Here is a 27,011-nt window from a genome sequence, read left to right as displayed (position 1 = left end):
CCCAGATGCAAAACAGCCTCTATAAATAAACTTTTTAAAATTCTGAAGCTTTTCCAAATTAAAGTTTTAAAAGAGATGCTAACCAATGAAATGACTAATTTCAATTTTAGTGGTGTCTTAAAGAAATATAAATAATGTTCCTTATCATCTAATGTTTAATAATTTACCATGAGAACTTTTTCTAGTTCCATACTAGAAATTTGTTTACATTTCAGTAATCAGTAGGCCTATAAGAGATATTTTAGAGACATCGTTTAGCTCTTCCTACAACCTTTATGTATTAAAAGTTTTTGTTTAGTAAAAATAATTTCTGTCCAATCTTGTCTATTGGGCAAGTGATATTCTAATCACTTGGATATATCCTATCTTTTTCACTTCCTCTCTTCCATGTTCTCATTCAGCTTTCAGTTTCACTGACACGAGGGACCTGCTTGTTAAATCTCTCTTCGTTGGATCTTTGATCTGATTCTTGACATTTCTTGGATTTGCCTTAGAAACCTTTCTTCAATATACGTTTTAAGAAGCTTATTCTACTCATTCTTTTCTCCGTATTATCCCTCTTAAGGCTCGTAACCTAAAAATGATATTTTGTTTTTCAACAAAGCATGAAGGTCATGAATTAGTTTTTAAGTTACAATGAACTGTTACAGTAAATGACGATTGGAAAGAAAGAAAGAAAGAAAGAAAGAAAGAAAGAAAGAAAGAAAGAAAGAAAGAAAGAAAGAAAATTTTAAAGAAACAAGGATGAAGAGCAACTTTCTTAGTAGTGGAGCAGTGTATCTGAAATATGCAGAGAACAATTTTACACCATAAGTAACTTTGTCTATCAGAGTGGAAGTAGTAACTGAAAAGTCTAGCTGTCAATAACCTAATATACAGCTTGCACAGAGCACTGTCCTTTTTTGCATACAATTGGCACTACTCTTCAAAATGTTCATTAAACAAAAATCATATAATTACTACTTACTGAGTGCAAGAGGCAAAAATTTTAATAATTATTCACCAAATGAGGGTGCCTGGGTAGCTTAGTCGATTAAGGGTCAGACTTTGACTCAGGTCATGATCTCATGGTTCGTGAGTTCAAGCCCTGCGTCAGGCTCCATGCTGACAGCTCAGAGCCTGGAGCCTGCTTCAGATTCTGCGTCTCCCTCTTCCGCTTGCATTGCCCCTCTCCCGCTTGCACTGTCTCTCTCTCTCAAAAATAAACATTAAAAAAAAATAGCAATAATAATTATTCACCAAATAATGCCAATTACATACAATGCTGAATAGCAAAACGTTGGTTTTACTGTATTCTGCTACATGATAGAATGTCAAGTATACCCAATGTGAATTTACAGGAGTAATAACATTAATAATATTAAATACACAACTGTCCTCTAATTTTGTTCACTAACATTACAATACTTTCTTTATATAACAGTGTAAATAATTTCACTTGGAAAAAAAATGAAGTCACTCAAAGTAGTTTAACACAAGGACAGCCTATGTAGTGCCATCCCTGTTAGCAGCCGGTAAATAGGGTTAGTCCAGCTGTGAAAATATTTACATAATAATGCAGTAATGTCTCACATCTCCATGGGTCCGGCTTCTTGCTACATTAATACCAAGGAAGTAGCTGAGGACCCAAGAGCAACCAAAAAAACCAACAGGTAGTAGAAAAACTGTCATAAAGCCCACTAACTGGGCTTCATTGATTTTGATTTTTATAAACCATTCTATCACACTCACTTACTGGGTTGTCTAGTCACAGCAAATCTAAAATAGCAAATTAGGGGAAGAAGCAGATCAGATGGAGCAAGGCAAGATGACTGTGACCACGGCAATGAGAATATACAGCAAAGAAAAAAGAACTACAAAACAGAAAGGGAGTCTGTGCAAGTCTACTATAGGCTCCCAAATATGTAATACAAGCAACAATAAGAACTAAGGTTGCAGGACTACACCAAACTGAGGGTCCTTTGGAAACCTAGTTTATTCTGTGCCTCATTTTTTTTATTCTCTGTAATAACCATACTACAATATAACAAGTTCTTCCTTATATTGTATTTGATATGCTTTTACTATATTTAAAAATGGCATTTAAACATGTTTTACTAATCCTAAAAGAAATATATTGTGGACAATTTAGAAAATACTAAGTGTAAAGAAAACAAAATTGCCAATAACCCACCACACAAGAGAGAACCATCATTTATATCTCAGTGCGTTTTTTTCAAGTGTCTTCACATATACATATGTACATACATCTTTTATGGTAACATTTTTATTAACCTGGCATTATTTGTGGACATTTTCCCAATTCAAAGTCTTCCTAGTATTATTTTAATGGCTACCTATACCAGAATTTATTCTACCATTGCAGATTTTGGTTATTATAAAATATTTTATAAAGCATACTATACTGCACTCAAGTCATAAAAATAATCATTTATAAAGTCTAGATACAAAAAGGAAATTTTTCAATGACTAGCTTACCAAACACTAAGAAAAAAATGCAGAAGTTGTGATTCATAAAACTACTGTATTATCAAATACAATATTTAAGTCCAATGAATAAACAAGCCATTTAGAAAACCAAGTTTCTAAATAAGTTTTGGGAATGATCATTTTAAGTGATTTCTGAGGCCAGCTATAACAATTTCCAATTAAGGGAATTCTGGATTACTGTTACTAAATTATAACTTGCTAGTAAAGTAGTACTATGAACGACTCATGGTTATTCTGCTCATTCATTCATTAGGCAAATATTTATTGAGAACCTACTATGTAGTAGGCACCATGTCTGGCTGCATTAATATCAAGAACCTTCTTTTGTAAAGTAGTCTTAAACAAGGTAGCAACATTTATCGCACTTTTACAAATGAAAAAATTCATCCAAAATCCTACTGTTCTTCTCTTTCATTGTTCTTACTCAATGTCTGTCTCTCCCACTAAACTGTGAGCAACCTGAGAACAGAGACTGTCACCACCTCTAAATTTCCAACTCTTGGTATAAAACAGGAGTTCAATGTAGGTTTGCTAAATGACTTTACAATACAAAGTTTTTAAGTCCTAATCTAAAAGCACACAAGTTTCTACACATAATGTATACACACTAGTTTTGATGATGCTGTTTTCAATCTATTTTCCATATTCTATCAGTCTTCATAATCTTAATGGCTGTATAATATTCCACCAAACTTACATGATATGGCTGAAAAAACAATTTATTCTAATATTCTCTATGAATGTTGTTTCCAGTGTTTCTACATTATACAGCTAACGTTCCAACAAACATATCTTGCCTTATAAATCTGACAGATTTCTGACTAGAAAAATTGGGCTCAACTCTAGAGGCGATAATCTTCTACAATAAAAGTGATTATTAAAAGAAAAAGATTTTTAACCTATACGCAGAGTTTTGAAGGACAAAACACACATACAAATAAACCAGAATTTTTTGGGGTGGGGCCACATCAATTTAAATAAATCCATTATTATATGCATGGCCCAAAGTAAACAATGTTTTGTAAGACTGCTTTATATATATCTTTAGGAAAGATGCTTCTGGGGGCAGGGAATCCAAATTCTGAAGTAACAAACAAAATGTCTAATTAGAATATCTATGCTTTCAAAGGAGAAACACATTTTACCTCCACCTTCTTGGATTCAGAGCTTGCTCAGACCCTCAGGTTGCAGAAATGTAAGCAACTTTGGGCTTCTGAAGATGTCATGATTCCCCCTTCCCTCCATTTACAGCCTTTAAAGTAATAATTTACCTGGTAACATAAAAGCACTTAAGCTTTGGTCTTAGAAGACACTTATGGGAAAGCCAAATGTATTTCAGAAATATGAAGCTGGTTTATATGCATATTCATTTAAAAAACTTGTGTTGAGCATCTACTATGGCATCTCTCCATGGTATGACCCTTCAATGATTACTGAAATCATGGATCCCCTTTCTTTTATTTTTAGGTTGGAAAGGAGAGGAAGATAGAAAAAACAGTTAATATTATAATTTAATTGCGGTCCAAGTATGATTGCTAACAATTATTTCTAATAAGACAGAATATAAACTATAAAAGGTAACGTCGTCATAAGGAGGAAGGGGGCCTTTGAAGCCAGGTAGAAGATATACTCGAATATGTAATTTTTAAAAGAAATATGCTATTTTATTTATATCTTGACTATATTAAATTTTTCACGAAGCCCAGTAAATAGTACCTGTGCATAGTCTTGTATTGTTTTACTTTTTTTTCTTTCACACAGACATAAAATAGGGACTCATAGAGACATAGATAACATTCAATTATTTAAAGAAGGAATTCTATAGGTGTTGCTTATAATATGGAACCTTTCGTCTCCCGCAGTTCCATTCACAGACTGCATTAACATTCCACACAATACAAAAGCGCATGCCGTGACAAAGACCTCCAAACACAAATATACAAAGCTACGCTTCTAAAAACACCCCTAACGCGAACTTCACAGCTGGCACTTGTGGCACACTCAAGCCACTGCTAACGCAGCTGTCACAGGCCAATCACATATCCAAGAGTGCCAGCGTGCCACCAAAGAAAGCTAAGCTGATGATCAGCGTACAAATCCCCCACCAAATAAAGAAAAGCTCTAAATCCCCACCCTGAAAAGCACAATGCCTGCACTACCCAGGGAACTCCCTAAAACTGAAAGGCTGGAGATTTAGAAGCAATAAATACCAGCTTATAGCAATACAGTAAAGGAGGGGACTTAATTTGGGCATTCACAAGAAAGGAGACACACTACCCAATCATCACGGAAGTATCCTCTGCTAGGTAGTAATACCAGGCTTTTTTTAACTGGAAAAAGGAAAGAAGAAGGCAAGGGGAAAATTCAGATCCTGCGGCACCTCCCTCCCGGGCAGCGAACCGGGACTGCGATCTCCGCTTCCCAGGCCCTCTCCCACCCCTTTCCAGCCACCGCCTCCCACCACGGGCCCAGCCGCCTCCGGCTCTCTTACCTTAGCTTTGCCGGCTTCCAGTTTCTTCTGTCTCTCTTCGTCCTCCATGGCCTCTGCAGAAAAGGCTGGGGGAACACAGGGAAGGTCGGGGGTAAAAAGGAAAGGTCGATTCCGACAGAGGTGGGACCGCAAGCTCCGCGGTCCCAGGGAGTAGGGCCGGGCCTGGCGCTCCCTCCGCCCAAAGTGGAACCAGTCTACGAGCTCACTGGCTGACCGTACTCAGCCGCACGGGCAACGCCGTCACCGTCGCCGCCATCTTCGTCTCCACGTAAACACACGGCGAGGCGGGAGGCGGGAGGCGGGAGGCGGGAGGCAGGGGAAATAGAGGAGGGAAGACGTCGGTCCGCGCAGCCGCCGGGAGCCCCGCCGCGCCGGGCAGGTGCGCCCGCGGCACCGCCCCACGTGCCGCCCCGCCCCCGCCAGATTGGCGAGCCAAGGCCCGGACCGCCCTTGCCAGAACCCTTGCTCGGACTCCGGCTCCCACAGACAAAAACCACCGCAGGGGTGAGCGCCCTTCCCCGGGGACAAACGCTCCCCTGGTGGCAGCCGGGCTAAGGAGCTGGGAGAGAGGGGGTGTGCCTGGGTCTGGCGGGATCTCCACCCACTGTGCAAGGGACTCAGTGGTCGCTTTTTTAAAACATGGAGATTTTTCAAGTTATAAAAATAATATATGCCTAACGGTGAAGTTGGTGACCGTTGAAAAGCCCCAAAGGAAAAGACTGGGATAGGGGGCGAAGAAAAGACCCACCGGACGTTATTTTTTCAACCTAGAACGACTCCTCCAGTCGAAGAACTGGGAGATCGGCCAGCAGCTCTCATTACTTCGTTAGCTGAAAGCGCCTCGCTCTTCCCCACACCCGCCTGCCCAATCTCCGGTTTATCCTTCAAGGCCCACCTCACACGCCGCCCCAAATAGATTTTATGATCTCTTTGTTCCCTCCACCACATTTAGAAGTATCCAACCATAGCTTATTCTCCTTCCACTCCTCTTTGGATCTCCCTCTTAGCAATGATGTCCTGAAAGGAACCTCGGCTTTGGAACCTGGGTTGGGAACAAAAGCCAGTATACACTCTCTAGCTTGAATGACCTTGAACAAGTTACTGATTCTCCCTCGGCTTACCTGGAAGTTTTGGAAGGGTTGTTAATATATGTGAGTCAATATCTGTGACTGCCTGTCTTACCCTCAAAGGCATTTCTGAGGTGAGCTACACATGTTAATGTCTCAGGTTGACAACTCAGGCTGATCATGTTTCTCCTTTGTTTTGAGCTAGGGTGGACTCAAATACTAGCAGGCGTGAACTAAAATAAGCTATGAGTTCAACCACAGAAGTGGTGCTAGTGAAAATAGGATTAAAAGTGGAAAGATTAAAGTTTTAAAGTCTACCACAACCTGAAGACTAGTTTTAAATAGCTCTAATTTAGAAATTCTTACATTTAAAAAAGACTTTGTATTCTCAAACTCCACAATGCATACATATATGTGCCAGTTGTAACACCTGAGTGTATACTAACCTGTTGCCTTTACCTGAATTGGGCAATGGATGAGATTAGATATTTTATCATAAGAATAAAAGAACTGAGCCAATAAGAGAAGTAATTTAGTCACCCATCAAAGCTAAGAGTCAACCTGGGACTAGAACCAGGTGTTATAATCGTGCAGTGATTTCATTACTGCCTGGATTGAAGGATTACGTTTGTAGATCCTGATTGCCTAGAAGGTGGAAGCCCTAGGTTATCTGACAAGATATTTGCTTGTTAATAGATACTGCTCTCTCAGTGACTACAGAAGTCAGCTGTTTGCTCCAGTATGTGCTAAATATGTTCAAGAACCTTCTAAAGCAACAAGATTAGTTCAACGTTTCCCTTCACTAACACCGGCCAATCATACACATCTGTTTTATATGTAATAGGTGTTCAATAAATGTTGAAAGGTAATTATGTGTTGACTTCTGTTAGAAGGGCATGTGGCACTAGTGCTCTGATGCCTCCTGATGGCACCTATTCACATCATTCATTCATCCATGAATACCTGAGAAGGTATTTGGGCAAAGATTTGAAAGAGATGAGAGAATGAGCCATGGGGATAAGTGAGGGTATAGTAAGTCTAAAGGCCCTGAAGCTAGAACATGGCTGTCATATTAAAGAAAAAGCAGGAAATAAGGGTGGCTAGAGTAGAGTGATCCAAGAGAACAGTAGGAGATGATGTCAGAGAAGTAACAGGAGGCCAGATCCTATAGAGTTCTGAAGGTCATTAGAAGGACTTTGGCTTTTACTCTTAGTGAGACAGCCATTGGAGAATGCTGAGATGAGTGACATGATCTGGCACATGTTGTTAAAGCACATATGGCTGTTATAAGGATGGCCTATGGGGGATCAGTTTGAATGCTATTGCAGTAATCCAGACAAGAGATAATGGGAGTTTGGACAGTCGTAGTGATGGTAAATAAGAATCTGGATATATCTTGAACATGCAACTAATAGTGCCATAGGAGTTGTATGTTGAATGTGAAGTTTGAGACAGAGAGGAATCAAGGCTGACTCCAATGTTTTTGGCCTGATCAAACGATGGAATTGCCAGTAAGTGAGATGGGGAAAAGCAAATTTGGAGGAGACCAAGAGTTCAGTTTTGGACATAAGTTATAGACACATATTAGGTATCCAAGAATTGATGTCACAAAGACATCAATTGGCTCTCTAAGTCTGGAGTTTAGGAGACAGGTCTTCTATGCAGATACAAGATTGTATGATATTAAACTGTTATTATAACCTGGTCAAAAATTATTCAGACAAAACTTTCATCTATATTTTTCTGCTAAACCAAATACAGTATCTATGCTGCTGTTTCACCATTTTGTCAATCTTTACAGCTTTGCTTCTTCCCTAATTAGAAGCCATTACCAGCTACCAATGCCACTAAACATTTCTCAACATCATTTGCCTTTCAAATTGCCTAAAACAAAGCTCAAGATCTTCCCTCCAATAGCAATGTTTCCAACTTCTCTATTTCAGTTAATGACCTTCTTCCAGTTTCCTCAAATTAAAATTTTGGAGACATCTTGTATTAGTCTCTACCTCATCCATCATATCTATCAGGAACATGCCCTGTTTTGCCTTCTTTCCCAGATTTTAATTCCTTCTCAACTTTTCCTTTCCCACTGTCAACATGGTAGATTAGACCCTCATTATCTCACACTTTGAAAACTTTGGAAGATTCTAAACTGGTATATCGGCTTCATTCCTCCCCATTACGTACTAATCCCCATAACTGTCAGATTACCTTTCTAAGATACAATTTTCACTCCATTATAAGATGACTCCCTGGGGCACCTGGGTAGCTCAGTCGGTTGAGCATCTGACTTCAACTCAGGTCATGATCTCACGGTTCCTGGGTTCAAGCCCTGTGTCAGGCTCTGTGCTGGCAGCTCAGAGTCTGGAGCCTGCTTCGGATTCTATGTCTCCCTCTCTCTCTGCCCCTCCCCTGCTTGCGCTCTGTCTCTCTCTCTCTCAAAAATAAATAAATATTAAAAAAATATTTTTTTTAAAAGATGACTCCCTATTGCATGTAAGATGAACTTCAAATTCCTAAATCCATAATTCAAAGCCTTCCATAACTTATCCCAGTTTTACTATGCCTCATAACTCCAACTCCCCTCTTTCACCAGCTCCCCATTCTAGTCGGACAGGTGCTCATGGGGCTCCCCATGCATTGATTGCTGAATCACATTTCCTGCAATGCCAGAAATCCATACACAATGTCACAGCCTTCGTCAGACAAATATTTACAGGACATACAATTTAGTTTATTTTCCAGAAGTGACTAGGGCCCTTTGTAATTAAGGTTAAACTGAAAAAAAAGGAGACATTAAATGCTAAAACCAAAAATGGTTATTTTTACTTATTAATAGAAATGAAGTATATATAATAAAGAATATAGGAAGAAGAATAGTGATTTATCTTCCACATTTTGTAGAATAAGAAACAAAGGCCTAAGAGATTAAATAACTTGCCCAAATTCCATGGTTAGGTAGGAAAAGTCCTACCATGTCCTAGTCCCAGATCCCTGATCTAAGTGTTATTCCATTTTGCTAAACTGCTTCTCCAAACAAAATCAGTACACACTTACAGAATGTACTAAGTAAAACTTAAGACATTTTTGCTTAATATTTTAAGTTTCAAAAGATTATTCATGACTTATGAAATTAGTACTTGTTTAAAGTGGCTTAATAAACCCATGATGAGAAACCTAAGGTGTTACTATCATCAAAATGGAATTATAAACCAGTAATCCAAGACATTGCAATTGATTACTGAATAGAATATATTGTATTTTCAGATCTTCAAGGATTTTAATACTGCCAAGCAAAAAATATAAACTATATGAGTTTCCAAAAGAGTTGTATCAAGGGTCCATGTAGTTTTTAGAGTCAAGATACATTTAGTTTAAATATGAAAGGAAATTTTAAACAATTAGTATTTCAGTGTCTCTTCTGTTTCAGCCGTGTTTGTGAAATGCTGAATACCCACTATACTTATGATGTCCTCCTTAAGCAAACCGCTCTGAGTTGCCATGACTTGTGTTAGATTTGAGTGAAACCAGCCTTTTCATCCTGCGCTACAAATGTTTGAACCTCTGTGAAGACTGGACACAAAGGAGGCTGAACTCCTGTGTTGGTGTGGCATTAAAATTCTAACCAATTTTGGCACTCCATTTTGAATGGTTGTATATGGGCTTACTCACATTCTCTCCCTCTCTAAAGTAAAAATGTCTTATGAACTAAGAGAATATAGGCATGATTCCAATTTTCCATGAGACCTGTCACGCTATACTTTCCAGTCTGGGAAGTTCCTGGAGTAACTGACTCAGGAATATTGTCCTGGGCTACCTTATATCTCAGTAAATCCTTGTACTAAAATTCCATTGCCAAAGGTGATCTGAGTATAACTTTTCTTTCCATTTTTAAGGAACCTAACAAACAGATCTATTAAACAGTATTCTATTTAAACTATAGGCAAAATAATATAAAAGATTTGAACTTTTTGTGTATCTCCAGAATTAATATATATTTTCACTATGTATTTTCACATTAATTTCCAGTCTCTCATCATTCATCCAAGAAACCAGGAATAGAATTCACCTCTGTGAAGGTATGGAAGAAAATTCTGAATGTGTTTATATACTCCTCTGTGTGTGCATGTGTGTGTGTAGTCTATAAAACTTTACTAGCGAGTCTCTTGGAATAAGTTATCAGCCAAAAATCATCACAAAATTCTTTTTCTTTTTTTAAAAGGTTTTATTTTTAAGTAATCTCTACATCCAACACTGGGCTCTAACTCACAGCCCCGAAGTCAAGAGTTGCAAGTTCCACCAGCTGAGACAGCCAGGTGCCCCACAAACTCCTTTTTCTAACCTAATGACTAGAATGCCAGTTGGAATTCTCTGGCAATCATGTACTAAAAACTATCTAAAGATTTAAAAGAGTTAATGTATTAGAAGGAATTGAATCTGACATCTATATTGATAAACTCAGATATGACAGTACTAATTTTTGAAAGAAAATACCCTAAGTTACTGGTTTAAAATATAGAACTTCAAAGTCTACAGATATAATTGATTTAGAATTATAAAGTTTGCTGATTTTCCTTTACAAGAGTGATTTTAACCTCAAGCTTTAAACATTTCTATAGTAGCTTAAAAATTTTTTTTTGATATTTTGTTAATGTCCAGATTTCTTGCTTAGTGTGTCATTCGAAACCATTGTTTCCTTGTTGATTTTCTGCTTAGATGATCTGTGCATTGATGTAAGTGGGCTGTTAAAGTCCTCTACCATTATTGTATTACTATCAATGAGTTACTTTATGTTTGTTATTAATTGTTTTATATATTTGGGTGCTTTCATGTTGGGGATATTTATAATTGTTAGATCTTCTTGTTGGATAGTCCACTTTATTATGATATAGTAGTGCCTTTCTTCATCTCTTGTCACAGTCTTTGATTTAAAATCTAGTTTGTCTAAGTATTGTTATACTGGCTTTCTTTTGACGTCCACATTTGCTGATTTCTACTACTACAGGGGTTCTCAAACTTTAATATGCGTATGAATTACATTGAGTGCTTATCAGCAATGTAAATTTCTAGGTCAGAAGGCTTGATTCAGACCTAAGGGACCTAGGAATCTGCACATTTAATAGGCAACCTACTGTGTCAGTGATGCAGGTGGTCTGAGGTGAGTGATGCTATATACTGAATGTTTGTGTCCCCCTCCAAATCCATATGTAGAAATTTTACCCATGTTGTTATGATATTTGAAGGTAGGGCCTTTTATAGGTGATTAGGTCTCAACAGCAGAGCCCTCATGAATAGGATTAGTGCCCTTATAAAAGAGATTCTGGAGAGTCCCCTCCTCGTTTCCTGACGTGTGAACATATAATGAGAAGTTGGCAGTCTACAACACAGAAGAGAGTTCTCACCAGAACGCAGCCACCTTGGTACCCTGATCTCAGACTTCAAGCCTCCAGAACGGCAAGAAATACATTTCTCTTATTTGTAAACCACCTAGTTTATGGTATTCTATTAGCATAACCCAAACAGACTGAGACAGATTCTATTATATAAGCAATGCTAAATACATTACCAACACAGATATGAAATTAGCATTTCTTTTTTACCATTTTAAGTATAGATTTTGCTGTAGAATTTAAATTTGGCAAAATGTATATATGATATAATTCTAATAAAGGAAGGTAGTCTTTAAATCTATGTTTGAGAAACAGACAAATATATTAACAGTTCACAGAAAAAGTAATGTAAATAGCTCTTTAACATATGGAAAAATGCTGGATCTAGCTCATAATAAAACAAATGTGAATTACAACTATACTCAGACACTATTTCAAACACACCAGGTTGGCAAAACACAAGAGTCCTAATCAGTGAAAATCTAATAAAGATGGTATTCATAGAATATATTTTATAACTCAAAAGGCATTATTTATTTTTCCAACCCTTATATATAAAAACAGTATATTTAGCATGATGATTTAGCATTGGTTGTAAAGTCTTTGATTAAGAATATTGCCAATCAATATTTGATTTTCATTTTATTCATAAGGATACTCATGACCTGAATAACTCTAAAGAAACCTATTAATACAGGATATACAACTCATTTATATAAAAATATTTTTAAGGGGCACCTGGGTGGTTCAGTCAGTTGAGCATCCAACTCTTGAATTCGATTGATCCAGGGTTGTGGGATCAAGCCCTGTGTTGGGCTCTGCACTGAGCTTGGAACCTGCTTAGGATTCTCTCTCTCTCTCACTCTGTCTCTCTCTTTTTTTACCCCCGCCCCTGCACACGTGCTCTCTCTAAAATAAAATAAAATAAGTATTTTTAAGCATGTTGTGCTTTATCTATTGCTATAAATAATGATTTCACCGAATTTGTCCTCATTCCCAGCATGTACATCTGATTAGTTCTGCGTTCTTATGTAATAGGGAATATTGATTTGTATATCAATGAAATTCAGTCCTACCTAGACAGACCAAGGGAGTCAATTAAAAAATTAAAAAGGCTTAGGTGTGAAGACATAAAATTGGAAACAGATCACACATTCTATGATTGGCATTGCTGTACTTTCCATGATTGATTTTCTTCCAATTACCTGTTGTTAATGAAAAACATGTATTGGTTTTCAATCCTTGTTGTCATAATTTCTGTTCCATATATTTTAATCCAAATTGTTGTATCAATCATGTATGAGCCTCTAGTAACTAGAGATGAGAAAGTAGTGGAAACAACAAATCCACAAAGCCTATATGCAATTTTGATTCCCTTTCTTTAATTCCATATGTTTTATCTTTGATAATTTATGGAAGTTGTATCTGCATGATACAACCTAAACAAGAGAATGAATGCAATACTCTAGAACACTTGAGCACAGCAAATGACTGAATCATGCAGTTAATGGCTTTAATTCTCCACTTTTTTTTTAAAGATTAGAGACATTTAATTACTTAATTGCTTTTTAAGACATTATTGTTCAATTAGGAAGGGAGCACTGAGATGGGAAAAAGGAGGTTAAATAGAGAAAAGATTTAAAAGAGGCAAGTACCATTTTCCAAGTATAAAACTAGTAATATTAACAGTGACATGGCAGTATATTCACGTGACTACGTACTTAATGTAGAAACAAGACAGTACAGTTTCCTCAGAGGCCAGTGTGACATCTGGTAGCAATATGACATTGTGAAGACATTCTGCCCGCCTCTGCCAGATTAGGTGTTACTATGCACATAGATATAGACAGAATGGAAAGCCCACAAGTGTTGAGTCACACTAAGGCTTGTGATCATAAAGTGGCTACAATAGGTCCCTTTGAAAAACACCACTGCCCCTGGGGCAGCAGTGCTGTCACAGCAGAGGAGGGTCCTGCAGACACTGGAGGCAATAGCTTGCTCTGTAGGGCACATGCTTCTCCAGTTTAGCAGCTGACAAACCACAGTGGTACTTGCTGGGTGGTTCTAGGTCCCTCATCTTCCTCTAACACCACGAATGCCCCAGAGACCCAAGAGACAATTCACACACAACTCCTCTCTCAGGAAATGCCCACCAGTTCAGTAACTGGAAGGAGCGTGACTCCTGTGTCCAAAGGTTCTTAGCCTCTCCCTCTAAAATACACACACACACACACACACACACTCCAACCTCTCCTGGAACCCACAGTGAATGGACAGGAAGAACACACACACACCACACCAGTCCTGCAGTAACACAGCCAGCTAATCACAGTTCTTGTGGAGGAAGTGCAGTGCTAAAGGCCACTTCAGACAAACATGGCTAAGGAGCCTGGAGCAAAGTCTGGTTGTCTTGGCTCTCCAAGGCCAGCATTCCTAATGAGGGATCTCTTCTTCTTATTTTAAACTAAAACTTGGTAGAACCTTTCACATATTCTGTAATACAACCCCTATCTTTTGCTTCCTTTCCAACTATTTCTCTTTCATCTCTCAAATCAAACTTTTCCAATGTGCCTTTTGGAACTCACCAAGTATAATCAGCAAAATCTCAAATATCTGAAACTTCTTCTCTGATCTTTTCCTTTGCTTTTTCATCTGCTGAAACTTACTCTCCCCTACCATACTGCTTTCCCTGCAGTCTTCTTAAGTGGAAGCTGTTTCTTCCCAATACCTTCGTGCCATTGGGGCTAGAAGTGTTCATCCCCACAACTCTACCCAAACTGCTTTTGTCGAGGTCACCAATGGCCAACATGTTGCCAAATCCAATGCTCACATCTATTTCCTCCTTATTTTCCTGACCTCTAAATGCTTCAGTGCCCAAAGTCAGTCCTCAAATCTTTCCTCTATTTCCACTCACTACATTGGTGATCTCACCTGGTGCCATTGCCTAAAACACCACCTCTATGCTGCCTACATATAATTCCAGCTTGGACTCTCTCTTGAACTCCAACTTTAAATATCTAATCACTTACTTGATAACTCTACTTGAATATGCAATATACATTTAAATATGTCCAAACTTGCTGTTCCAATAGTCTACCCTCTCCCAGTAAATAGTAACTCTACGTTAGGGGTTCCTCAGACCAATAATGTTGGAGTCACCCTTGTCCCTTCTCTTTCTCTCATGACTCTTATTCAGTCTAATGTAAATTGTGTTCAAATATATCCATAACCCTGCCACTTATCCTCACTTCCACAAGTACCTCCCTGGTCCAAGCCACCATGATCTCTCACCTTGACTTTTGCTCAGGTCATAACTGGCCTGTTTCTCCCCTTGCCTCCTCACAGTATATTTTCTACATGGTAGTCAGACTGATCCTTATAAAATATAAGTCCCATATCAATTCCTCCACCCAAAATCCTTCAATTGCATTCCATATCTTTTAGAGTAAAATCCCAAATCCTCATAAAGCATATCAGATTTCATCTCTGAGTTCATCTACCCTCTCTGTCTTACTTACTCTGATCCAGCCACACTGGCCTCATTGGCCTTTTTTCAAAAAGCCAAGTGTTATCTGACTCAGGGTCTTCGAACTTGATATTCCCACTGCCTAGAATGCTCTTTCTGCCAGTGGCCAGACCGCTCACTTTCTAATACCCTTCAGGTCTCCGCACAATTATCATTGTATCAGAGAAGGCCTTTCCTGAATACTCTATAAAAATGTCCTCCTTCATTCCTTGCCTTGTTTCATTTTTTTCATAGCACTTGTCATTACCTGGTGTCATTTGTTTATTATGTCTTCCATCTCATGCCAGAAATGCCCCCCAAACAGTGATTTTGTTTATTTTGTTCATTGCTATACTCCCAAAGTCTGGCACATGATGCGTGCTCAATAAGTACTTACTGACAAAAAAATTTTACTTCTCTCTTTCTCCCTCTCTGGCACTAATATTCACTTAAGTATTAACTAAATCTTTCTGTGGTAAAACCACCCACCATTCTTTGATTAGTTCTCCAAATCTATTAGCTAAATCTTTCTGTAGTAAAATTACCCACCACTCTTTTATATTTCTCCAAATCAATTAAGATTCTATTCCAATGATGGCAAATAATTATTATTTGTTATCTTGTCCCTCTTTCTTGTCCTATAGAACTTTCCACAATGACTGAAGAAATATTCTATATATTTCAGATATTCTATATCTGCATTAACATGGTAGCCACTAGCCACATGCAGTTATTGCATACTTCAAATGAGGCTAGTGAAACTGATGAACTAAATTTTTATTTTATTTTATTTTATTTATTTTATTTTATTTTATTTTATTTTATTTTATTTATTTTATTTATTTTATTTTATTTACTTTATTTTATTTTATTTTATGTTAAATAGGCAAATGCAGCTAGTGGCTATTATATTGGACAGTGCAGTTTTGGACAATATTTTTTAATATTCCAATTACACATTTCATAATTTTATTTTTTATTTTTCTCTTTTAAACAATTTATATATTGTAATTTAAGAAAATTTTCTTAATTGTGAAGCAAACAGCTTCATTTCTCATTAAAATTTTTTTCACTGGTTTATTTCCAATTAAAGCTTATATTTACCTTGGAATTTTTTGTGCCTCTCAAACAGTAATATACACATAAGAGAAACAAGATAACCAGCACTTTTTAATAAAAAGAATGAAACCCCGGTGCCTGGGTGGCTCAGTCAGTTGAGCGTCAGACTCCTGATTTAAGCTCAGGTCATGATCTCACAGCCATGGGATCGAGCTCTGTGTCAGGCTCCTCGCTGAATGTGGAGCCTGCTTGAGATTCTCTCTTTCTCCCTCTCCCCCTCTCCCTGCTTGTGTGTTTACTGGTGCTCTCTCCGTCTCTGTCTCTCTTTCTAAAAATAAAATTTAAAAAAAAAGAATGAAACCTAAGTTTCATCATAAAATTTAAAAATTTGAAATTCATTTTAGCAGGTGTTGTTGTTTGGCTACTCAAAAGCCATTCCCAACTTGATCCTCTTTTCTAACCTCCCATGATAGAAGCTAGAAAGACAAATACTTTCCTAGCCTCCCTTGCAACAAGGACTGGCCACGTAACCAGGTATGACCCATGAGATGCAAGTAGACATTTACTAGGCAAGTATCTTAGAAAGTTTTTGGTATTCTGACTAAAAAGGCACAGGCAGTGAAATACTACTCAGCAATAAAAAGTCCAATCTCTTGATATATATAACATAAGAGAATCTCAAAAGTTTTATGTTGAGTGAAAAAACACAGACAAGTGTATATATTGTGTGGTTTCATTTTTATGAAATTCAAGAAGGCAAAACTAAGCTTTACTGATAGAAATCAGAAGTACAGTGGCTTCGGGTGGGTGAGGTAACTGGCTGAAAAGAAGCACAGGGAACTTCCAAGGATGACAGAAATATTCTATGTGTTGATTTATAGATTTGTTAACACTCATGGATTGGTATGTTGAAGATAGTTCATTTTCCTACATATAAATTATAGTACAATAAAAAAAAAAAAAGGAGAAAGAAAGCACCAGAGATGGCTCATGTGTTCTTCAGCCAATACCCTTTCTTCCTGGACACAATTCCTAGAGCTCCCACAGTCATTTTGTCTGTGCTCAAAGACCAAGAAAATTGCAGAGATATTTGCCCTAACTTTGCTAAGCCACTGAAAATTGTTCACCTCCAGAATTCTTAGGTCAGGAAAATAAATTCCGATTTGTTCTAGCTACCATAGTTAGGTTAATCAATGAAATTAAAAATACATTTACTTGGACTTCTGGATGAACCTAGTGATGTAATGATTTCATATTATGTGACTTGTTTACATTCCACATCACCCAATGGGATTCGACAATGGCCCCAAATGGTTTATCATCATAGAAGCACTGACATGAGAACAACAGGCATATCAAGGAAATTTACCTCATTATTGGTTAAATATTAGTAATGATAGACTAGAATGTGCATTTACAAAACTGAAGTATTGGTTTTTAAATAAAGAAGAGAACAAGTAAGAATAAAAAACAAGTTGTTACACCACATTTTTTTTGTTTTAGAATTTCAGTTCCTAAAAGGGAACAAAACTACAGTTGCTAAAAAAGGAAGCAATTATGCAGGCTGATACCTATCAGTCATGGTCTAAATGCTTCATTCACATTATCTCAACATAATTGTAACCACTCTATGAAGAACATATCATCTCCACATTGGTATGAGGACAGTGAACTGCAGAGAGATTATGCAACTTTCCCAAGGTCATGGGGCTGATAAAAGGCAGATACAGGAATTGATCTTGGGTCTTTCAGATGGTAAAATTTAGTACCCTTAACCATGACTATGTTTGCTTTCTTCCTGCTTCCAAGGACAATGCATCACGATTTTATTAGGTTTAAAGCAGGACTTTTTTTTAAACATATGAAATATATTTTGTGTGAATTTTATAAATATATGAAAAGGACTATGATAATTTCGGGTCACCCATAGGGTGTTCTTGTAACTGTACATTCAAAAACTGGATTTTTCTTAAAAATTAAAAGGCAATCTTACTTTGAAAGAAAGATACTGTGGCTATTAATCACAGTTCTTGTAGACCACATTGCAATTCTGTGGCTTGACACATTCCATAATCTGTCCTCATTTTAACATTTAAATGATGGTAAAACTTTGCATAAGATATTAAAATAATGATCAGTTATAATCTGTTAAGAAGATCATTGTAGTATCTCAAAGAATCTAAATAATAACATGTAATGTCTACAGTGAAACTTTTTTTTAAAAGTTTATTTATTTATTTTGAGAGAGACAGAGTGCAAGTGGGGAAGGAGCAGAGAGAGAGAGAGAGAGAGAGAGAGAGAGAGAGGGAGAATCTCAAACAGGTTCTGCATGATCAGTGCGCACACCATGGGACTTGAACTCAGGAAACCATGAAATCATAACCTGAGCCAGAATCAAGAGTTGAAAGCTTAAACAACTGAGCCACTCAGGTGCTCCCACAGTGAAACTTTCTAAAAGTAACTAGAATATTTTCAATTTTGCAATTTCATCTGTGTAATCTTTAAGATACAGTGTTGGCATAATTGCAAACCATTAATTAAAACTGGTCAGTCAAAAAGTGGTTTCAAAACACTAAATAACCTTTTTTTCCAAACAAGGAAAAAAAATCAAAGACCTTTTGAGAAAACATTTAGTAAAATTATACAACTAGAGACTAGCATCTCCCCCTCACACACTCAGTTGATGAAAGTATGGGGGTGGGGGAGAACCTAGGTGGCTCAGTCGGTTGAGCGTCTGACTTCGGCTAGGGTCATGATCTCATGGTCTGTGGGTTCAAGCCCCACGACGGGCTCTGTGTTGACAGCTCAGAGCCTGGAGCCTGCTTCAAAGTCTGTGTCTCCCCCTCTCTCTGCCCCTCTCCCACTCATGCTCTGTCTCTCTCTCTCTCAAAGAATAAACATTAAAAAAATTAAATAATAATAAAAAAGAAAGCATCTGGAAAATCCTCATAAAAATAGTTCTTGGTCAAGTCATGAAGCTTTGCTATTATACTATGCTCTTTCATTCTCAGAAAACAGAAGCAGCATTTACAATCTGCTAATCATTTTCTGCAGGGTTGGAGAATGCAAAGAGATAAAATTAAGAACTGCTGCTGTTGAATTCTGTTGAATTATTATTAATTTCTTGTATGTCTAATATGGATATATATTTAGTGGTCAAGCCTCAATTATCTACCTCATATAAACGTCCAAGTTTTTAACTCTCAACCTCATATAAACATCCAAGTTTTTAATTCTTATACTTGTCCACACTGAACCTCCAGAAATTCATCAATTGACTGGTTCCCCCAGCCAGTTCCACCCACAAGTCTCTGCTCTAGTCATGACTTCCATGTATTCACCCATCTCTCTTGGGAGCAGCTATTCACCCTGTGTCTTCCCCTCTCATGGATCAAAGAAGAGTTGTTGATTTTTCAGCCTGTTCAGCTTTTTACTTATTAGGACAGATTTCCAAGCTCCTTATGTGCCGAGCTGGGTATCAGAAGTCCTATCTAGAAATTTTGAATCAGAGAGGTTCTGAACCTATAAATACCAGGAACAGCTGAGGTTAGGAATAAAGCACTAAACTGATATAAGATTTAGCAAACCTCTCTGCTTCCATTTCTCTTCTTGGCTTCCAGAATTTTGGAGGCTGGACAAATACTCCTATATGGGGTATTGAAAGAATCCTGAGGAAATGGATAACTCCAAGAGAAGATGAGAAAGTAATTGGAAGCCCTCTAACTCAATAGTCATGGTAAATCTCCCTTACAGGAGCCCACTCATCAGTGAGCCCTCCCTATACATACACACATATATATATGTGTATGTATATATATGTGTGTATGTATATATTACATACACACATATATATACATACACATATATATGTGTGTATGTATATATATGTGTATGTATATATGTGTGTATGTATATATATATGTGTATATATATATATATTTGCATACAAACAATCAAGAATTACCAGAAAGTTGAAGGAAACTTTTAACATTTAAAATGGAAGCCAAAATAAACCAAGGAACTTAGAGAAAATGGAGAAAGTGTAGAGAGTGAAAAAAAATTTAAGAACATATAATGTATATCCTCAGAGATCAAGAGAGGGTATTGTTTGTATACATGAGGCAAAAGTAGAAGGCTATAAAAAAAGTAATATTTAGTGGCCAAGAATAAGCTCTTAGAAAATAAAAAGAAGAGTGAAAATGAAAAATTCAATAGAAGAGTTAGAGGCTAATATTCAGAAAATTTCTCATGGTATAACAAAACAAGGCAGAGAAGGAGATACATGAGAAAAAATAAGAAAATTAGAGATCTAACATCCAACTAGTAGGAATTTTAGAAAGTGATAACAGAGAAAGTGGAGGAGATAAATACGAAAGAAATAATACATGAGAATTTCCCAAAACAAAAGAGCATGACATTCCACTTTGAAAGAGCCTACAGATTGCCTAGTATAATGAATGGAAGTACTCCACCAAGGCAGTCACTGAGATATAACAGAACTCTAGGGGTAAAGAGATCTTGTATCCTCATCTTCCTTGCTCTTCTTCCTTCTTTGCCCTTGCTTGAGAAAACAACAATTTTGGTTAAATCCAGCTCTAACCTCACTCTTTGTACCCAACACTCTGCAAGAAGACTGCAAAAAACCCATGCTGATTGGTTTCACTTTAAGTTAATGACACTAACCCCTAGTGGGTTCTTAATGCTACATTACTCGTGCTATACTTCCATGTTTCATTCTCTTAGTAACTACCTCATACCTTTTCCTCTCTTATTGAACTCCAACCCTCTTCCACCATCCTCACTTTCAGCTAACAACCTTGTTTTCTTTTGCTGAGAGATAATTGGAAACAATTAAAAGAGATCTTCCACAAACTTTCACCACCACAACATCCTCCTACCTGCATTGTGAGGCCCATGTCCTACCTTCTCTCGTCACTTTTGATGAGCTCTTCTGGCAAAGGCAAACTCCTCCTCTTGTGTGTTAGATTTCATCTTTCCTTGCCCATTCAAGGAGATTGCTCCAGCAAGTCTCCCCTTTCTCTCCTGAATCATCGATTTGTCCCTTGCTACAGGATCATTTTTCATTAGAATATAAATATGTTCCCTTTCTTTCTTTCTGTTTACTTGTGTGTGTAAAACCAACTTTCTGTTAGCTTAATTTCCCCAGACATTGTTCTATTTTTTTACTTCTCTTTTCAGCAACTCTCCAGCTGTCTCCAGTTTCTCTCTGCCCATTTCTCTTAGGCCCATTCTAATCATTTTTTCATCTCCATCATGCCATTGAAACTGCTCTACCAGAAGTTTCTGATGATCTCCATGATGCCAAGTCTAAGATCATCTATTGGGCCTCATCTTCCTTGATCTATCAGTAGGACTTGACACACACAATCACTCTCTCCTCCTTGAGAAATTTCTTCACTTGACTTGCAGGGATATATAACTTTTACATAGTTTTCCTCCTAACTTTCTGGCTGTTCCTTTTATGTCTTTTCTACTGACTCCTTTTTATTTCTTCAACCTCCAATTGTTGGAGTGCCTCAGGGTTCAGTCTTTGGACTTTTGAATCTACTACATTCCCTGAGTGATCTAATCCAGGCACATGACTTTAAATACCATCAGTATACTGATGACTCTTACCTTTACATCTCAGCTTCGACTTCTCCCCAGACTCTCTTTTTTTGTTATCTCCATTTGGTATCTCAAATTTAATATGAACAAAACTGAGTTATTGATATATACCCTCCAACCTGTTCCTCCCACAGGCTTCTCTACCTCCCTCAAAGGCAACTCCTTTCTTCTATTTTTCAGGTCAAAAACCTTGGAGTCATGTTTGACTCCTCTCTCTCACACTCTGCATCTAGTAAGTCAGAAAAAACTGTTAGCTCTACCTTTAAGATATACCCAGGATTGGACCTTTTCTCATATCCTACTATGAACACTGTGGTCCAAGCCACACTACTTCTCATCTGAATTACTGCAATAGCATTCTAAGTGTTTGCCCTACTCTGCCCACAGGTGATTATTTACCCAGCCAACAAAAGTCAAAGCAGTCACATTTCTGCTCAGAACTCTCCAACAGCACCTAATTTTTTTAGAACAAAAAGCTTTTTAAAAAATATTTTATTTTTGGGGCGCCTGGGTGGCTCAGTCTGTTAAGCGTCCGACTTCGGCTCAGGTCATGATCTTGCGGTTCATGAGTTCAAGGCCCGCATCAGGCTCTGTGCTGACAGCTCAGAGCCTGGAGCCTGTTTCAGATTCTGTGTCTCCCTCTCTCTCTCTCTGACCCTCCCCCGTTCATGCTCTGTCTCTCTCTGTCTCAAAATAAATAAACGTTAAAAAAAATATTTTATTTTTAAGTAATCTCTACATACAACATGGGATTTGAACCTACAACCCCAAGATCAAAAGTAGCATGCTCTACCAACTGAGCCAGCCAGGCACCCTATGAATAAAAAGCTAAGTTCTTGTGTTAACACCTGTTCTTCTCAAACTATTCCAAAAAATAGAAAAGGAAGGAAATCTTCCAAATTCATTCTATGAGCTCAGCATTACCCCAATACCAAAACCACATAGAAACACCACTAAAAAAGAGAACTACAGGCCAATATCCTTGAGGAACATAGATGCAAAAATTTTCAACAAAATACTAGCACACAGAATCCAACAATACATTAAAAAAACATTCACCACTATTAAGTGGGAATTATTCCTGGGTTGCCAGAGTGGTTCAATATTCACAAATCAATCAACATGATACATTGCATTAATAAAAGAAAGGATAAGAACCATATAATTATTTCAATAGACACAGAAAAAGCACTTGACAAAATACAACATTTGTTCATGATAAAAACCCTCAAAAAAGTAGACTTAGAGGGAACATACCTCAACATAATAAAGGCCATATATGAAAACCCCACAGCTAAGATTATCCTCAATGGGGAAAAACTGAGAGATTTTCCTCTATGGTCAGGACCAAGACAAGAATGTCCATTCTAACCATTTTTACTCAACATAGTACTGGAAGTCCCCACCACAGCAATCAGACAACAAAAAGAAACAAAAGGCATCCAGGGCGCCTGGGAGGCCCAATAGGTTAAGCATCTGATTTCGGCTAGGTCATGATCTCATGGTTCATGGGTTAGAGCCCCACGTCAGGCTCTGCGCTAACAGCTCAGAGCCTGGAGCCTGCTTCAGATCTGTGTCTCCCTCTCTCTGTCTCTGCCCCTCCCCTGTTTGTGTTCTCCCTCTCTCTCTCATAAAAATAAATAAATAAATATTTTTTAAAAAAGAAATAAAAGGCATCCAACTCAGCAAGGAAGAAGTAAAACTTTCACTATCTGCAGATGACATGATACTATATACAGAAAACCTGAAAGACTCTACCAAAAAACTGCTAGAACTGCCACATGAATTCAGTAAAGTCATAGGATACAAAATCAACATAGAGAAATCTGTTGCATTTCTCTACACCAATAATGAAGCAGTAGAAAGAGAAATTAAGGATTCAATCCCATTTACAATTGTACCAAAAACAGTAAGATACCTGGGAATAAACCTAACCAAATGGGTGAAGGACCTGTATTCTGAAAACTATAAAACACTGATGAAGGAAATTGAAGATGACACAAAGAAATGGAAAGATATTCTATGCTCATGAACTGGAAAAACAGGTATTGTTAAAATGTGCATAATACCCAAATCATTCTACCCATTTAATGCAATCCCTATTAAAATACCAACAGCATTTTTCACAGAGCTTGAACAAACAACCCTAAAATATGTATAGAACCACAAAAGACCCCGAATAGCCAAAGCAGCCTTGAAAAAGAAAAATGAGGGGCGCCTGGGTGGCGCAGTCGGTTAAGCGTCCGACTTCAGCCAGGTCACGATCTCACGGTCCGTGGGTTCGAGCCCCGCGTCAGGCTCTGGGCTGATGGCTCAGAGCCTGGAGCCTGTTTCCGATTCTGTGTCTCCCTCTCTCTCTGCCCCTCCCCCGTTCATGCTCTGTCTCTCTCTGTCCCAAAAATAAATAAACGTTGAAAAAAAAAAATATTTAAAAAAAAAGAAAAATGAAAGCTGAAGACATCACAATTCTGGACTTCAAGTTATATTACAAAGCTGTAGTAATCAAGCCAGTATAGTACTGGCACAAAAATAGACACATTGATCAATGGACAGAATAGAAAAACCCAGAAATGAACCCACAGTATATGGTGAATTAATCTTTGACAAAGCAGGAAAGAACATCCAATGGGTAAAAGAATGTTTCTTCAACAAATGGTGCTGGGAAAATTGGACAGAAACATGCAAAAAAAATGAAAGTGGACCACTTTCTTACACCATACACAAAAATAAATTCAAAATGGATTAAAGACCTAAAGGTGAGAGTGGAAACCATAAAAATCCAAGAGAACACAGGCAGTAACTTCTCTGACATCAGCTGTAGCAGCTTCTTTCTAGACATATCTCCTGAGGCAAGGGACACAAAAGCAAAAATAAACTATCAGGACTTCATCAAAATAAAATCTTCTGCACAGCAAATAAAATAATCAACAAAGCTAAAAGGCAACCTATAGAATGGGAGAAGATATTTGCAAATGACATATCTGATAAAGGGTTAGTATGCAAAATACATAAGGAACTTATAAAACTCAACACCCAAAAGATGAATAATCCAATTTAATAATGGGCAGAAGACATGGATAGACATTTTACCAATGAAGACATACAGATGGTCAACAGACACGTAGAGATGCTCAACATCACTGATCATCAGGAAAATTCAAATCAAAACTATAATGTGATATTACCTCATACCTGTCAGAATGGCTAAAATCAAACACAAGAAACAACAGGTGTTGGCGAGGATGTGGAGAACAGAAAAACTCTCTTATATTGTTGGTGGGAATGCAACGTGGTGCAGCTGCTGTGGAAAACAGTATGGAGTTTCCTTGAAAAGTTAAAAATAGGGGCACCTGGGTGGCTCAGTTGGCTAAGCGTCTGACTCTTGGTTTTGACTCAGGTCATGATCTCATGGTCATAAGATTGAGCCCTGCGTTGGGCTGCATGCTGACAGCACAGAGCCTGCTTGGGATTCTCTCTTTCCCTCTCTTTCTGCCTCTCTCCTGCTTCTGCTCTCTCTTCTCTCTCTCTCAAAATAAATAAATAAACTTTAAAAAATGTAGAACTACCCTATGATTCAACAATCGTACTACTAGGTATTTACTCTAACAATATGAAAATGTTGATTCAAAGGGATATATACATGTACCCCAATGTTTATAGTAGCATTATCTACAATAGCCAAATTATGGAAACAGCCCAAATGTCCACTAATTGATGAATGGATAAAGAAGATGTGGTATACATATACAAAGGACTATTACTCAGCCATAAAAAAGAATGAAATCTTGGGAAACCTGGGTGGCTCAGTCAGTTAAGCATCTGACTCTTGATTTCAGCTCAGGTCATGATCTTGCAGTTCGTGAGTTTGAGCCCTCATCAGGCTGAGAGCTGACAAGTGCAGAGTCTGCTTGGGATTCTCTTTCTTCTCTCTCTGCCCTTCCCCCCCCCTCTCTTATGCCCTCAAAATAAATAAATAAACTTAAAAAAAAGAATGAAATATTGCCATTTTCAATGACACGAATGGAGCTAGAAAGTATTATGCTAAGTGAAATCACTCAGAGAAAGACAAATACCATATGATTCTACTCATATGTGGAATTTAAGAAACAAAACAAATGAGCAAGGGGGAAGAGAGAGAGAGAGGGGGAGAGAGAGAGAGGAGGCAAACCAAGAAACAGACCCTTAACTACAGAGAACAAACTGATGGTCACCAGGTGGCAGGTGGGTGGAAGATGGGTTAAGTAGGTTATGGGGATTAAGAAGTACAGTTGTTGTGATGAGCACTGGGTGATGTATGGAAGTGTTGAATCACTATATTGTACACCTGAAACTAATATTACACTGTGTGTTAACTGGATTTAAATAACTAAAAAATTAAGCCAAGTTCTTGTAAGATCCGACTCCATCTGACCTCATTGCCTTTTACCTTGTTCATTTTGCTTCAGTCATGCTGCCTTCTTAATTGCTCCTTAAACAATGGTCTTATGACCTGTGCACTTAGTGTTCTCTCTGTCCAGAATGGTCATCCCCTGGATACGGGGGCTTTTTCTTTCACTTCCTTCAAGTTTTTCCTCAAAGTTGCCTTCTAAGGGATCCAGATTTCCACCTCTTATACTTCATATTCTCCTCTGCTGCTCAAATACTTATAACTATCTAATATATTACATATTTTACTTATTTATCTTGTTTATTATTTGTGGGCCTTCCCCCACTAGAATGTAAGCTTCATAAAAATGGGGATATATGCCTTTGTTTTCTTGATGCTATAGTTCCTAGCTTCTAAATCAGAACCTGGCACAGTAAATGGTTGCTCAAGAAATGTTTGTGAATAAAGGAATGTATGTTTATAAAAGCTCCCATAGAGGGGAAAAAAAACCCCACCCCAGATCCAAGGATCCTGATGGCACAATGCTTCTCAACAGCAATACTGGAAACTGGAAGACAAGAGACCAACAACATAAAAAATGTAGGGGAAAATGATTTATATAGTCTCCAGATTACGAGACAAACTGCTAAGGAGAGTAAATTAAAGACACTTTCAGTTTTGCAAGATTTAAAAAATATTGTTCTCATGAACTCTTTAAGAAGTTATTGATGATAGACTTCATTAAAATGAGATTTAAAAAAAACAAACAAGAAATAGGAAGATATAGGCTCCAGGAAACAAGAGATTCAACACAAGGGGAGACACAAAGGGAAAACTTGGGATAATACTTAGTATCCAAAACTAGGATAATACTTAGTAAAATTCTAGGCTGTTGCCATGCAGAACATCTGGAGAGTGATCAATCCAGACAGAGGCAGGAGGCACTGGACCCCAGGAGGAATGTCTCTGAGAAGAAAACCAGAACTGAGAGCTCCCCTGATATGTTTGCTCATAA

At 37.6% G+C, this 27,011-nt stretch overlaps 1 protein-coding gene across 3 annotated transcripts in view; it reads right to left on the bottom strand.

Moving 5' to 3' along the window:
- AKAP9 (A-kinase anchoring protein 9) overlaps positions 1–5,268 on the bottom strand; it is a 154,157-nt gene extending 148,889 nt beyond the window's left edge. For all 3 annotated transcript variants that reach the window (XM_030307931.1, XM_030307932.1, XM_030307933.1), the window contains exon 1: positions 4,982–5,268. In XM_030307931.1, the coding sequence (XP_030163791.1) occupies positions 4,982–5,029 (48 nt within the window). In that variant the 5' untranslated portion in view covers positions 5,030–5,268. The remainder of the gene's footprint in view (positions 1–4,981) is intronic.
- Between the last annotated feature and the right edge of the window lie 21,743 nt (positions 5,269–27,011).

This window comes from Lynx canadensis, chromosome A2 (genome assembly GCF_007474595.2).
Source record: "Lynx canadensis isolate LIC74 chromosome A2, mLynCan4.pri.v2, whole genome shotgun sequence".
NCBI classification, from domain to species: Eukaryota; Metazoa; Chordata; class Mammalia; order Carnivora; family Felidae; genus Lynx; species Lynx canadensis.
The sequence above is the reverse complement of the archived record's forward strand: the minus strand, read 5'-3'. Positions and strand labels throughout refer to the sequence as shown.